The sequence below is a fragment of the Pungitius pungitius genome, chromosome 6 (assembly GCF_949316345.1).
Source record: "Pungitius pungitius chromosome 6, fPunPun2.1, whole genome shotgun sequence".
In the NCBI taxonomy this organism is placed as follows: domain Eukaryota; kingdom Metazoa; phylum Chordata; class Actinopteri; order Perciformes; family Gasterosteidae; genus Pungitius; species Pungitius pungitius.
This window is the reverse complement of record NC_084905.1, coordinates 4,287,562-4,302,023: the sequence shown is the minus strand read 5'-3', so window position 1 is coordinate 4,302,023 and position 14,462 is coordinate 4,287,562. Positions and strand designations below refer to the sequence as shown.

The window sequence follows — 14,462 nt, the reverse complement described above, 5'->3', positions numbered from 1 at the left end:
CAAGTTATTCTCTTTTAAGCAGAATTCAACCAACTTGGAGAGCAGATGAAAGTAAACCGGCTACTTTTTACACCTGGGTGTGGCCTTTAGGGTTAACACGGGCCGAATGCTAGTTCAGTGGTTGGTGGCAAGGACTCAACAATAATGTGTTGTTTTCTTGTTTGTGATTTCTGAAAAATGCGCTCAACACGCTTGTCAGCTGCTTTGCCCACTCACTATGTCAGGATGTGTTTTGGAAGCTGCCGCTGTATGGGCGAGAGATTTTCCATAAATTAGCAGACCTCTAGTCTGGGACGATCAAAAGGTACACGGACCCACCAGGCTCCACAGAAAACGGCCCTCAGGTTCATAGGGACACACGAACCGCTCCTTTCGGATAAGGTGATGGTCCCCAGAGAGCGCATAATTCCCCACTCACATTCACACAGACACACACACAAACACACACACACATTCGCGCATGTACACAAATTATACCCTAACGTCTTTCATTAATATACGGCGTGCACCTCCCTCACCGAGGGCATCGTCCCACCCCGCGCTGCCTCGTAGCCACCTGGAGGTTCTGCGCCGGTCAGACGGGCAGCGTCGTGATAGTAATTCCGTGGTGGATGGCGATGATCAGAGAGGCAACGCTAACGCTGCGTTGTGCCAGATCCTCAATAAAGTTAGAAAAAAACGACAATGGATATTTCACAAATGGGCTGATGGTGTCTTTGATCTCTTTGATCTCATTCACACCTGGGAATCGAGTGGGTCAGCTCTTCTCACTCATTTGAGTTTGATTAATAGAAAATCCCATTTCAGCTTTTTTAACATCCAGCGTACGTTTTGAATGAGTTTAAAATAAACGACAATGCCTCACACTCATGTGGCTACATACATACACAGTGTGTGTGTGAGCACATAAAAACACACACTATCCTCACATTCGTCCTTGTTCTAAAAAAAAAATCTATAAAATCAACTTTGCTCTTTTGCTTCATCTTGTCTCTTCACACTGTGTCATTTCCTTGGTGGCACCCACAGATCTGCCACCCCCCCCCCCCTCCCCCACTGATTTCCCTCGGTGTCAGTGAAAGATATAGGAGTTCGCTCCAGGCAGCAGCGCCGTGTCTCACCAGCCCGTGTGACGAAATCAATCCACCACGTGTGTATCTGTGTGTGCTTTGGTTTTCTGAGTGAATCGTACATCGAATGATGTTTTCACCTCATAGTCCTTCTCTCCCTCTTTGGGTTTTTGGAGCGACGCACATGTTCAACGCATTACGCGGTAGCTTGACAGAAAGTGTGTTTACAGAGACTCTCTCCACCCTCTCCACCGTGATTGCATCACTTTTCTCCTCGTACAGTCCACGCTGTAGGGGCATGTGGGTTTGAATGATAGCTAGGCTAATGGCAGTGCTGCACCTTCGCATCCATCCCACCGTCCAATGTAATTCAGATCGATTGGACCTCAGGTCCCGCCACAGGCTGAGTCCGAGGGGACAGGGAGGCGAGTCCTCGCCCGGGGCCCGCCGGCACGACGCCGTGTTAGGATTAAACACAAGCGACATCGGTGTCAGTGATGCCCAGCCCCATTGTCCCTTTACAGCACGCGAGATGCTGTATGCCGACACCGCGTTGTGTCCTGGACCCACAGAGTGCTTGCTGGTTACATTATGGCCATCTGTGAGTGGAATTATGGGATCTGATGAAGACCGTGAGGATCGAGAGGGGCACTGCAATATCATATAAGACATGTCATACGATTGCGTCACATTGGAAGGCACCTTTGTGAGCCAGCGGAGTGAGAACGTCATTTATTGAGATCTGTTCAGGATAATCAATTCAGTCATCGTGCCTTAGCACTAATTTGCTGCCAGTCGGTATGTAAAACGGCGCGTGTTTGTGCGCCGGCCCGCCGAGTCCTCACTGACAGTGTGGCCCCCGAGGTGTGAAGTGGAACAGAGTATAGGTAATGGAGGAGATGGGACTGTGTAATTATTCTGCAGAGGAAAGATTACTGGTTTACTTAACCATTAGTGGTTCACCTTCAAGTGCAAATGCCAAGAGGATAAAACCCACACCTCTCTGCCCCTCATTACCTTCAACTGGACTAACCATTTGCCGAACCAAGCCATTAGCATTTAATGTAGACTTTGCATATTTTCCAGTAGCCCTTTTGTGTCTTATTTGAATAGTTTGGCTAATGCACTGTGGCAAAGCGCCGTGGTGTATTACGGAGGAGCATAAAAAGAGATGGATGTTTATGAGCCATGGAGCCCAGCGCTTTGATTTGGTGCTTAGGAGAATGTAAGAAATCACCAGTTTGTTGTCACAAAACGCATTAAGCTGCGGAGGGCTTAATTATTTTACAAAATAATTAGCTGTAATCAAGGTAAATCATCAACATCGATTAGTTGTATCATTTAATTATGTCCAAATCTACTGGGTATCCTTTTTTTTAAGAGGAAAAATGAAAATGCCAGCCAACCTTTTGTAGATATCAATTCAAATTTCAAAGACACACACACACACACACACATACTCATCAGTTCTACATTTCAGACGTATCCATCTGTATCGGTAGCGCACAGTCTCATCAGAATGCAGTCACGTATCTCTCTGAGAGAGCGAGTCAAACTTTAAGCTTATTAAACAAATGGAGGAGGTATTCAGCCAGCTTTGTCTTGACTGGAGGCTGGTGACAGCAACAACATGAAGGACAGGCCAGAGATACACTTCTGCCCCGCAATGGAAAAATGAAATGCACTTCAGATCGTGTCGCTTCTGAATGGTGTATCTGCATGTGTGCGAGTGCACGGGGCACACATCCATGCATTTGCATGTGCACACACGGGTCTGCGTGGATGGAGTGGGCCCCGCTAAATCTGTGCCAGAGACTCGTCCCTGACAGGAGGGAGAGATTAAAGGTCGAGGGTGTCTCCTATTTCAGCTCAGCTGCGGCGCGCAAGATTTCCATTTTTGTTCCTGTTAACAAATCGAATGCACCGTGCCGCTTGAGCTGAAAACACATCATTTGGATAGGCTAACTTTTTAAGGGGCTGTTAGTAGTTTGAAATTGCTCTTTTCGAACATCTGCTGCTATGATTGCTCTCATTTTAGACCCCCAAACACAATGCATATCATAATAACCATTGGTGTGAAATATCAGCCCGTGTTGGCGTTAATGGCTGTGTTAGCATGAACCACTAATTGAAAGTTGAAATGTATTAAGAATCTAAAAAGTTTCGGAATGTAAAGCTTATGAAACGACAAATGTCAAAATGTGCATACCTTTAGAAACAGTCTATCTCAACTTTTTTTGATTTGATTTCAAACAATCAAATAGTATTTTGATAACACCATGAGAAAAACTCTAGAATCCAAATAGCCAAAAGTGTTTTTAGTCTTCTAAAATCCTGAATTGGATTCCCTCCCTTTGAGTCCAGACCCTAACCCCCTTCCGTCTGCGTGTGCTTCAGGTACCACGGTGATGAGGATGACAGCGCTCGACGCAGACGACCCCGGCACAGACAACGCCGTGCTGCGCTACAACATCGTCAGGCAGTCTCCGGACAAGCCGTCCCCCAACATGTTCTACATCGACGCGGAAAGGGGCGACATTGTGACCATCATCTCCAACAAGTTACTTGACAGAGAGGTGGGTTGACCTGTCAACCGTGTGCAAATGTTTAAAAAGCGTGCGATGGTTATTCTCCCGAAAGCCTCCCATTTTCCCGCGGTGCATCGACTCTTTTTAAACCCGCCATCAACGATGCCGGTGATCAGGGCGGAGAAAGCGTGTGCGTACGGTATGTGTGCGTTTGTGAGATTAGGCGCTGATGCATTCCAGCGAGCGGGCGCACGGGCCAGATGAGAGTCTCTCCATTTTCCCCCGTCTGAGCGGAGCGAGACAACGGGATGATTGCTTTTTCAGCAGCGCAGCGAAAGCCAGAACATCGATTGGGTTCGCCGGTGGAAGAGGAATATTAGCTGTTGTCAGACACTTAGCGCATAGTTTAATTGAGGCGGGACACACTCCTCTGGCGGTGTCCAACAAGCGCCGGCTGAAAACCTCCCATCCGGAACTGCTGGTACCACGGCGGCTTACCGGCCCGATGAGCCGCTCCCCGGGCTACAGTAAAACCGTTTGATAGAGGTGTAATTGATTAAAAGTACGTGAAATGAGATGTAGTGTAATCAATGCACTGAGCACTGCCGGTGCTGCTCTTCTGATGCGATTGACAGATTGAATGTTTCAAGGGAACTACGCCGCGATAGTGAGCCTTTTGAAAGATGTCACATTAAGGATTTTTCAAAAGATCCATGAAACGAAGAAAGAAAAAAAAAGCAATTCGTACTCCTCCATACATCTCCGATCCCTTTTCTTCAACTCCTACAAAGTCCACAAGACAAGAGACTTGAGTGAGTTTGTCTCTCCAAGTTGGTTGATTCACACTGGAGTCAAAATTATTTCACTCACACAGCTGATTTAACAAACACCCCCTAGGTAGTGGCCACACTGATTTTTTTCTGATTTTTCTTCAGATAACACTATTTTGAGTTGATTATTTTTGTGATCTGTCTGGAAGGAGCTGATTGCACATTTGTTCTTTTACGATTTCCATCTGTTTATGACACAGATATATGGAGATTTCTTTTGTTATTACCTCTTTAACCTTTGGGCTGCTGGGTTTCTTGAGTTTGACGAGAACTGCCTGGGATTTTAGATGTTAACTAAAAGTTGTATGAGGCCTTTATTGGCTCCAGAGGGGGTTGCGAGGAGTAGGATAACTTAACCTAAAATTATGTCACCTGCAAAAGCCTGGTATGTATATCTGTATATATATATAGATATATATATGGATATATAAGTCTATAAATGAAATATCTGTTGTGTCGAGTTTTATTTTAAACATCGGTCTTTTAATAAAAGGTGTGTCCTACCACACACAATAGGATGATGAAGCTTAAGAAATTCTCTTATCACTGCTGAAACAAAGACCTCTCTGATTAGTCTTTCTCTCTGTACTCTTTTTGCAATGTTATTTAATTTGTGTTCTCCACAGACAAACAAAGACACACATCTTTCATATGGAAATCCTTTTTGAAGCATTTTCAGTTTCTAGACCATGACATGTGTGGCCACCTAGCAGCTGTATGAGCCCGAAACGCCATGTTGTCTTTATATTGTATGTATCTATTCCCCCTCTAACACGCCATTATTTATTAGTGTGCTGGGTTTTTCAAAAAATGCCCTCTGGGATTTCAGCAGTAGTCCAGCTGCAGTGCAGCATCTCTTTAAAATAGAAATAGAGAAAGAAGTATTATTTCTTTAGTCAGCAGAGCCAGATGGAAGTGCAACAGGCATAAGTTCTAAACTGTACTCGCCTGGCTCTGAAGGGATTTAAGCCCAGCCACTTTAGCACATTCTCATAAATATGGCTCTGGCATGTCACATATCCATTGCATCTGTCAGGCAGTACACATATACATTTTTGAGACGCTGTGTCCAGCATATGCATGCAGAATATATTTGACAGAGACAGAAACTTTTGGCAGAGCTGAGTGAATTTGGATAGACGTCTCACCAGAAGAAAGAAGCAACCCTGTGGAAATTGGAAAATCAATTTTGTCCCATGGAAATCTGTTTGATTTCCCCTCTGATGTTTTCTCTTTGGTGTAAAATCTGGTCTTGATATGAGTTTTTCAGCTCATTTCAATTTGGGCAAGTTTCCCCTCACTGTTTGATATTGTCCTGACACACAATGCTGTTGGATCAATTGTAGGCTGTTTTGACAGCCAATATTGCTGAGGGGATGTGGCCATTTTTTTGCTTCAAAAGACAAAGTTCATATCTTCCTCTGAAAACATTTATAAGATGTCCACTAATCATCCCAGCGCTGTTAGAAGAAATCCATCGACTTGACAAAACTGTCCATCTTCCCCTGTTATCTTGGAACATCGGAGAGTGAGCTGAGGCTGTGCAGTATAGATACCACACGCCTGAACTACACTACCTGTGATTAAAAGATGCCAGATCAGAGATGTGACCTGTGCGAAGACAAGTATATGGCAGCTTGAATGTCTGTGAGAGGTCATGTTATCATTCTGAGAGACAGACAGGAATCATGTTTGTGTGAGCCTTGATTAACAGATGTGTTAATTCAGCCTCTTCCATCACAAAGGCATCCAAAGCAGGCAGTTGCTACATTTTTTACACCCCTTTTTACACGCAAATTGCATGACTTCAGAGAAATGGCCCCTGTTACAAACCCGTCTGCTACTTCAGCACCACAGACAGCGCCGTGGGCTCATCAATGCACAGCAAAGTCAATAACATTCCTGTGGTCTCCAAATATAACACGGCTCCTCTTATTTTGTTTAGGTCTAGTCATATGACTCCAATACAGCAGCTTTACCCAGCATGGATCTTCAAATAAACATGTACATAATTCATATTTTGTGATTTGTACTGCCATGATGACATGGTAAATACCAATATACCAGCATACAGAGACACACGCAAACAGATGTGCAAAGCATGCCTTGTTGTCGGGACAAAAATGAGGTGATTTGAGAGCTAATAGCACACAGTAAAAAGAAAATGTAAAGTAGAGAGCTGATGTTATTGGCTTGAACTTGGACAGAATATATTTAAAGCTGCTGCAGTAATAGAGCGATCACATTCCCTAGTCATGAGCACAGCCATCTGCCGACGCCACATCCGCACACACACACACACACACACCAATCTTTGTGATCTATTTGAGTCTACGGAGTGTTTGTGCGCAGACAGACTGTAACCAGAGAGGACACCCTGCTAATGGCAGTGTGACTTTCTGACTCTCTAATGCTCTTTGGCCAATCTGGAAGCTGTCAGTGCTAAGGATAGCCAATCGATGGAGTCGGCCGACCCCTCCATCACCTTCCATGTTCTACAAAGGGGAATTACATGGAGATACAATGGACGTGCATTTGTGTATGTGCGTCTGTTTATGTGTGGTTTGTGGATTTGGCATATTTATATCCAAACAGGTGAACTCACATATGTCTCTTTTCATGCTCTGTTCAGTTTTGTTATTTTTTCCCTCCATCTGTGGAGATGTATTGTGAGAGCTTGTTAAAGGCATTGTTTTCCCTGTCAGACAGAAAGCACATTTTAACAACCAATACACTACAATAGTTATTTCTTCTTTTTTTTTTGTGACTTTTTACCTGAAGGTGACTTTCAAATCGAATAGCAGCTCTGAACAATCTTTGTAGGGAGAAAAAAATATATTTCATTTGAAAACCTGACAAGACTGTATGCAGTGTGTTTTACTGTATACATAAACCATAACCAGGACGGGCTCTATTCATAGCTGAGGCACGCACCTTGTCCGTCAGCATTATACTCAGGACCTAGCTTCCATTTGCCTGCAGTGTAAATGTGTTTGCTTCACATCACCTGCTCTGTTCCGCTCAACGGGAGAAAATCCAGATTGACATGTAGATGAATAGATGAACACAATGATCTCTGATCACCGTTATACAATGTAATGGGTGGATGTAAGCAAAGTGACCCGGGTGTTTGTTTGGTGTGACCTTGGCAGTGTGCTACCCGACAGCGTTTGGCTGATAAGAAAGCTTATCCTGCCTAATGGCTTATTTGGCTGGGGAGCCAGCGTGGCTACTCGCCTGTGCGCTGTGCTGTGTTGTCAGTGACAACTGAAGCTTTGGCAGTTTCCACGTGGTGGAAAACCGCAATCACTTTCTCTGCTCTCATTGTTGTGATTATTTCCGCCTTTTTCACTGTAAACTTGTCGCCGGACCCGGTACACATATTGTCTCCTCGCTGATTTTCTGACATTTATTTTCCCTCTTTGTCTCCCCGTTTCAGTGTCCATCACTTTCTTTGTTTCCATCAGCCTCGCCTCCCCTTCTCTGTCAACACCTCACTTTGGACATCCAATTACTCGCAGGTCATAGCACAGTGATTCTATTCAGAGCAGCGCCATTCAGCCCAGGCCTCTCGCAGTCATTCAAATTACATCCTCGGCTGCCTTCACAGTCGCCGCTCTGCAAAATGTTGTTTTCAACATTTCTGGGGGCACCACCTAATCTGATCTCCCAAGCATAATTGAATGTCAGTCGTCACATAAAGATGCTTTCCTCTCTTCAATTAGCGTCTTGTTTCCGCGCGTCACGGCAATGAGACAAAGCAGAGAGATATTTACTCCTCCCAGGTAGAGGCCGGAGAGACTTATTATATTATGTCATTTATATGCAAATCATACAGCGGGGCGAACACATTGATAAGATTTCATTACAGCAGATCTGATGTGCACTTCAGTTTATCAACTCCCTTTCATCCTGCTATTATGATCTTTAGATTGGATAGGTGTGAGTAGATGAGCTGTGTGGTGTGAGACGCATGTGAGGACGGTCAGAGTTGAGGAGAGCCAGAAGCAGAAAGGGAGGCATGGCAAGCCGGTGTGAAGCGGTTTCAGGGCAGCCTCTGAGGTGGCCGACGAGACGAAGGAAACGATCAGAGGGGCGTGCGACACGCGCTCAGACGCAGCCTCAAGTCGCCGGCTAAACGGGGAAGTGAGGATCAAGGAGGTTCGAGGGTGAAGAGATTGCGGCGCGGCTGGTAATCAGTTTAGCGACGGCACAGGGATTTTATTCATAGCAACAAGAAAGTAACCGCAGGCACTTGAGCCAGAGGCTCTTTCAACCATATCTGTGCCTCAGAGTTATGTGGAAGTAATTTTAAGATAGCGGCGTATACCTACAAGAACTGAGAGCATCAAGACCTTCAGTATATACTGTAAATGCACTACAGCCCGTGTGTATAAACAAACTAAAACCAAGTGGTGTGAAATATATTCATAGGTCTTTCTACTCTTCAGAAAAAGTTGATACCAAATATATTTTTTCTATAACTTGTTGCTTCCTGTGCAAAGTGTCTGATGCTGTGAGGTCATTTTGAACTTAAGTTTGCATCCTATACCCCTGTGCTGTGGCAAATGGGTGGGAGGGGGTGGGCACCATCTAGTTATCAACCTTAAATTGATAGATTTGCTGAGATTGATTTACATTTGTTTGTGCGTTATGTACACACATTTGTGTGTGTGTGTGTGTGTGTGTGTGTGTGTGTGTGTGTGTGTGTGTGTGTGTGTGTGTGTGTGTGTGTGTGTGTGTGTGTGTGTGTGTGTGTGTGTGTGTGTGTGTGTGTGTGTGTGTGTGCTGTTAGTCTCTAGTGCTCTCAATAATGCATATATTTCTCACCATCTGCTAAAATGAATTGAAGTGAGGTCTATATTTTACATACATCACATACATAACAAAGACATTATCTTATCTTTATTAATGAAATCTAAAGGTCTTCAGGTACTCTTCTTTTAGAAATAAATAAAAAATATTGCATCTCATCTCTCAAGAATAAATCAGCCTATATGTGTAGAATGCATAGGCAGAGGGACAAGCTATTACTGCAGGCTGAGGTGAAATTATTTCACTTCAGATTGGTTTAAAATGTGAAATCTCAAACCTCAACCCCTAATCCAGTCATGCAAGTTGCTGATCAGAGTTTAAACAATAGGCAGTAAATGGAATAGTGTATAGGGCACACCAGCGCTCACACAAGAGCGTTCATTAAGGCCTGTACTTTGGCCTCATTTTAGGCATATTTTTTCTTCTGTTCACACACTTATTATGAGAAAAAACAGTTTAGTCACGGTAAGATCTACGGTATGGTACATGAATACAGCTCTAATGTTCAAACTATTGGTATTTTTGAGCGACACAACATGGGTGAATTACTTCAGGTGACACTCAATTGTTTGCTGGACAGCAAGAACACAAACTAACTGGACAACACTCCCTCAAAACACACTATAGACTATGGGCCCGAACACAGGAAAGAAAGGCTACCACTCGAGTACATTACCAAGAGATCCCATTAAAAGGAGTGTTTCTGCAGCGTCTCCTCGTGTGATGGCAGGTAGCCAGGGCGTTGGGAGCTGTCATCGGCACGGGGTAGTTGGGCTGAAACCAACCACCTCGCGCTCTCTTGTTCTTCCCTGAAATGAACACAGTGGACTCCTTTCACAGGCATCAATGACATATGTTTCTCCGTCCTTCCATCTGAATCCTTCCTATCCTCCTCCTCCGCCTCCTTCCATCTCTCCATCCTTCCCCTCCTCCCTTCTCTCCCTCTTCTATCATGCCTCTGTCCAGTTGCATTAGTGAGGAAATGAGATTTCCCCTAATTAATTAGATCTCCGAGTGCTAAAGATGAAGATTACATCCCAATGAAGGTTAGAGGTGTCAATCATATTTTTTTTTCTCCCTTTTTTAGGCAGCGCATTTCTCAAGACAAATTGAGTCCCCTGGGCATTGTGGGTAAAAGTGTGTGTGGTGAATCTCGTTTTTTTTCTCCGTTGCTGTAAATGAGTCTTACTGACAGAAGTCAATGAAAGCCTGGGACCAGAGAGAACCGCGTGGTGAAAGTATGGTTGGATGAGATGAGTCAGACAAAAATGAAATAAAAAGGGGAAATGAGACATATTTGGACATTAAGAAACCAAGAGGAATTGGCAAGGAAGTTTAAGAATAGAATAAAACAATCGAGAGATGTCGGAGTCTATTAGAGAAAAATTATTCTGAGAGCAACTATTCAATGTTTTCCAATTCGGTAGACCTTTAAGAAAGTAATAAAATCAATAATAAAAAAAATGCTTGACAGATGTGGCCAACTTATATAATATTTGATGATGAAAATGATTCAGAGTCTTTTAACTATTTGACGCATTAGGGCTCCTCTCTTTTCGCACGCCCTTCAAATGGAAACGTCTCTGCAAAAGCGCGCCTGGATAAGCCCCGTGCGCTGACACTGCACGCCACAGGGGCCGTGCGGCGCCAACACCGTGCACCTGGCGGGAGACCCCGGATGTAGTACCATGCCTTCTCAGCGTGGCCGACGGGGCTTGTTCACGTGCACAAACACAGCTACTATTTGTCAAAAAAGCACAGAGAAGCTACGGCTACAACATGCAGGCTGTAGTCTCTCCCAAGATGAATGTTAGGCCACTGCACTGCAAATTTACTTGGCAAAAAGTTTTCTGCTATATTATTGGCTTTCATACTTAGTGCTTTTAGACTGAACTCATTTTTCTTTTGTTGTTAAAAGAAAGTAATGTTCACTCGTGAGCAATTGAAATCACATCAGTCATCTGCTTTGTGGTTTTCCACCGCTCCGTGACTCTCTGCTCTGTATCCCGGAGTGCTGTAATGACTATTCAAACATCCATTAAGTATTTTCCGTGTGGCACAGGGGTAGAGACACATTCTGTTCAAAGTGTAGAACTTAAGACGCTGGCAGATGATGGAAAAGTTTGTTTGTCAAGAAAATTACCTCTCATCAAGAGGGCGAAATCAAACGTTACGGTGCTGTGCTGCTGAATAAACTGTGCAACGGTACCTCCTTAAAAGGGGGAATCAATCTTTCCATCACAAATTGTCTGTTAACATTTTTGAATACTGTCTTCTTTGACAAAGGTAATGGGGATTCAAATATATAGAGAATGCCAGTGACGCAAGGTCTGCATCTCTGCCTTTGTCTATTGATTATGTCTAACACCAAGTAGCTGGATCCCGCCGACACTCCTACACCACTTGATTTACTTTATTTACTGTTTTTTTACTTAAATTCCCAATCTTTTCATTTTGCTAATGTAATGTAATGTAAAATGGTTGGCAAACATGGCCGTTTTTGTTTCATTTGTGACTGGATGATTCTCACTTAACATGTAGCCCTTCTTAGTTATGAAACTGTTATGAAATATATCAATATTCAATATGTATGAGTATGCTCATTAAGAAACCATAAAAAATAAAGAAGGAAAATTCCTTAATAATGCTTAGTAAACCCTTAGTTTGTATCGTTCTCCAAAATGGTGTTAGTCTCTTGACTGCAACCTTGAAGGCTTCTCATAATAACAAACAAATGTAAAATGGCAAAGGATGGGACATATTAAATATCGGCTAACTCTAATCACTGCATACAGAATTAAAAAAGAAACAACACACAAGACCTTTTCAAAATTCAGGAGTAATCTACGAGAAACAGAGCTCTGACTTTCCTGGGTCCTAAGGAGCTATTGAAAGTGCAGCGGAGAGAAGGAGGGAGGAAAGGACAGGAGGGGTGAGACCTGAGAACAGAGAGATGAAGTAGAGTGACAAGCAGGCCGAGGCGTGCAGGTGGAGTGCGGAATAATTAGCGAAGGACGACTGCTCGCCGCTCGGAGGGAAAAAAAATCGAGGGCTTGAGGGAACGTCAGGGAGGTTCCTGGCGATGGCCATCACACTTGGAGAATGCTTCAACACTCTTACCTAACCCTTGATCGCTCTTTCCCTCACTTTAGCCTCTCTCTCCGTCTACTCCCTCCCTCCCCCTCCCCCCCCCCCGTGCTGTCTCATTCTTCACAAGACGTCCCGCTGATGTCCGCCCCCGCTCCCTCTCTTTCACCCCCCATTTTTCTCCATCCTCATTGACCTGACGATAAAGAGTATTTGTCAACAGCTCTTACTCTCCAGTGAACCGCCCCGCTACAGAGGCCCCTTCGGGGGGGGGGGAAATTAATTTCACCCTGTCTCCACCAGAAAGCGCATTGATTGGAAAAGTTTCGTGCTCAGTATTTCGTATGGTCCGTTCTTCCGTGCCTGCTTTCTACCGGCTGGTGAAATTTAGAATGGTTCATTGTCTCTGCTTCAGGAAACACGAAGCTCCTCTCCCTTTAGTTGGCCGTATAGCCGCAGTGCACAGATCCCTCCGAATAGCCCCTCCTTCAGTGTTAGTCGCTTGCAGCTCGGATTTGTGTTTTAAAGTTGTGTTTTGTTCAGAGGAGGAAGCTGGCATTGACCACGGCCGTACTGTAATTCGTCTTTTGGAGCCCAACAGTAGGATTCTGTAAATTCACTTCTACTTGTTTGAATGCAGTTGGGAAATCAGGGGTTAAACCTTCTCTCCTGTCACTTTCCATTTAATCTTGTTTAATCTGTTTGTTGCCAGTCAATGCTACAGTCTCAGAGTTGGTTTTTAATTTGGACGCCCCACATCTCTCAATCTCTCCATCTTTCTCTCTCTCACACAATTCTCCCCGGACAATAATACAAAGAAATGATTGGTTTGTTCTGTCTTAGATGTCTGCTTGCAATGTTTTCAGCGGAATCCCACAGGAAACCTCTGAAATAACTCTACAAAATCAGTGTGCCAAATAAATAAATAGGAAAAGATCAATACTGCCTGTCAGCTACATTGATGTCGATTTTATTTTGGGCATCTCTATATTCCGAGAGGATGCCTGAACTGATCCAAATATGATATATTTTGTTTTTCGCAAAGCAATAGAAAGGTTCAATACTTTGGAGTGATGAAATCATGAGGGTATTTTTTCATAGATTTACCAAAACCGATCTCATTTGTGGAGTTTTCAGCTTTTGAGGTGCTGGCAGTCAGATTGTGTTTTGTGTGGATAACTTTAGTGTTTATTGCTAAGCTAACTTGCTGTTTGCTGAAGCCACATATTGACAATACACATATGAGAGTAATTCAATCTTCCTGCCTAACTCTATGCAAGAAAAGCTAATAAGCATATTTCCCCAAAATCTTGATCGAACGCTTCCTTTAAGAACTCATGATTGCTCATCTCAGATATTAACAGCTAAACCTCTTTCATGGTTGCATGGTTTAAACCTTTTTCATTTTATGTTACAATACACTGGTGTGTGCATTTTAAAGCAATGTTTCCAATGAGTTCCAAAATACTTTGAACATAATGGCTTCTGTTCAAAGGGCCACTGAGACTCCCTGGTCTCTGAAAGCTGGAGATACAGTGGAGGCCCATCCTGTGCTTCACCAAGCTTTTGGCTCTGCAAAGCACCATGTGAGGCAGTCGCCACGGATACCTTCTCTGAAGTTTTTTTTTATGTGAAATAAATATTTTTTTTCCAATATTTTAGTTGAGTTTTTTTTCTGAAAGCGTTCCTGGGGACGGGTGTTTGTGTTGAAGCCAAAGTCCAGCTGTCACGCAGCGTCTCTGGCAGTGACCCGCTTGGATGAACGTTTTCCCGATAAGTCCCGTGGCCTCTGGGCCGCAACGATAAGAGCAGCACCCCGATAGAAGGAAAGAGAATGCATGTCACTCACAAACCCACTATGTACCAAAACAAACGCACGCAAATATATCATTTCTTTATTTAAACTGAGAAAGTGGAAGAAAGTAGAAGAAGAGAGTAGTCGATGATCCTAAAAATGAAATGAGGAAAATAAACTCTTGCTGTCCCGATGGCTTAGTATATTTGATCTAATGAAGCAGACACATTAACTTGGTGACCCACAGCCCCGTTTGGTCTCTAAAGGGACATTACATTATCTCTGGCTCTCAAAAATTCTATTCGCCATCATTAGAGAATCTTGTGATGTGGCAACT

The 14,462-nt window shown here is 43.7% G+C and overlaps 1 protein-coding gene across 1 annotated transcript in view; it reads left to right on the top strand.

Annotated features, from left to right (window-relative positions):
• The window catches only part of cdh13 (cadherin 13, H-cadherin (heart)), a 230,535-nt gene that overhangs the window by 134,098 nt on the left and 81,975 nt on the right, over positions 1 to 14,462 (top strand). Inside the window, exon 8 of the mRNA XM_062562779.1 lies at positions 3,468 to 3,646. Coding sequence (XP_062418763.1) covers positions 3,468 to 3,646 — 179 coding nt within the window. The remainder of the gene's footprint in view (positions 1 to 3,467; positions 3,647 to 14,462) is intronic.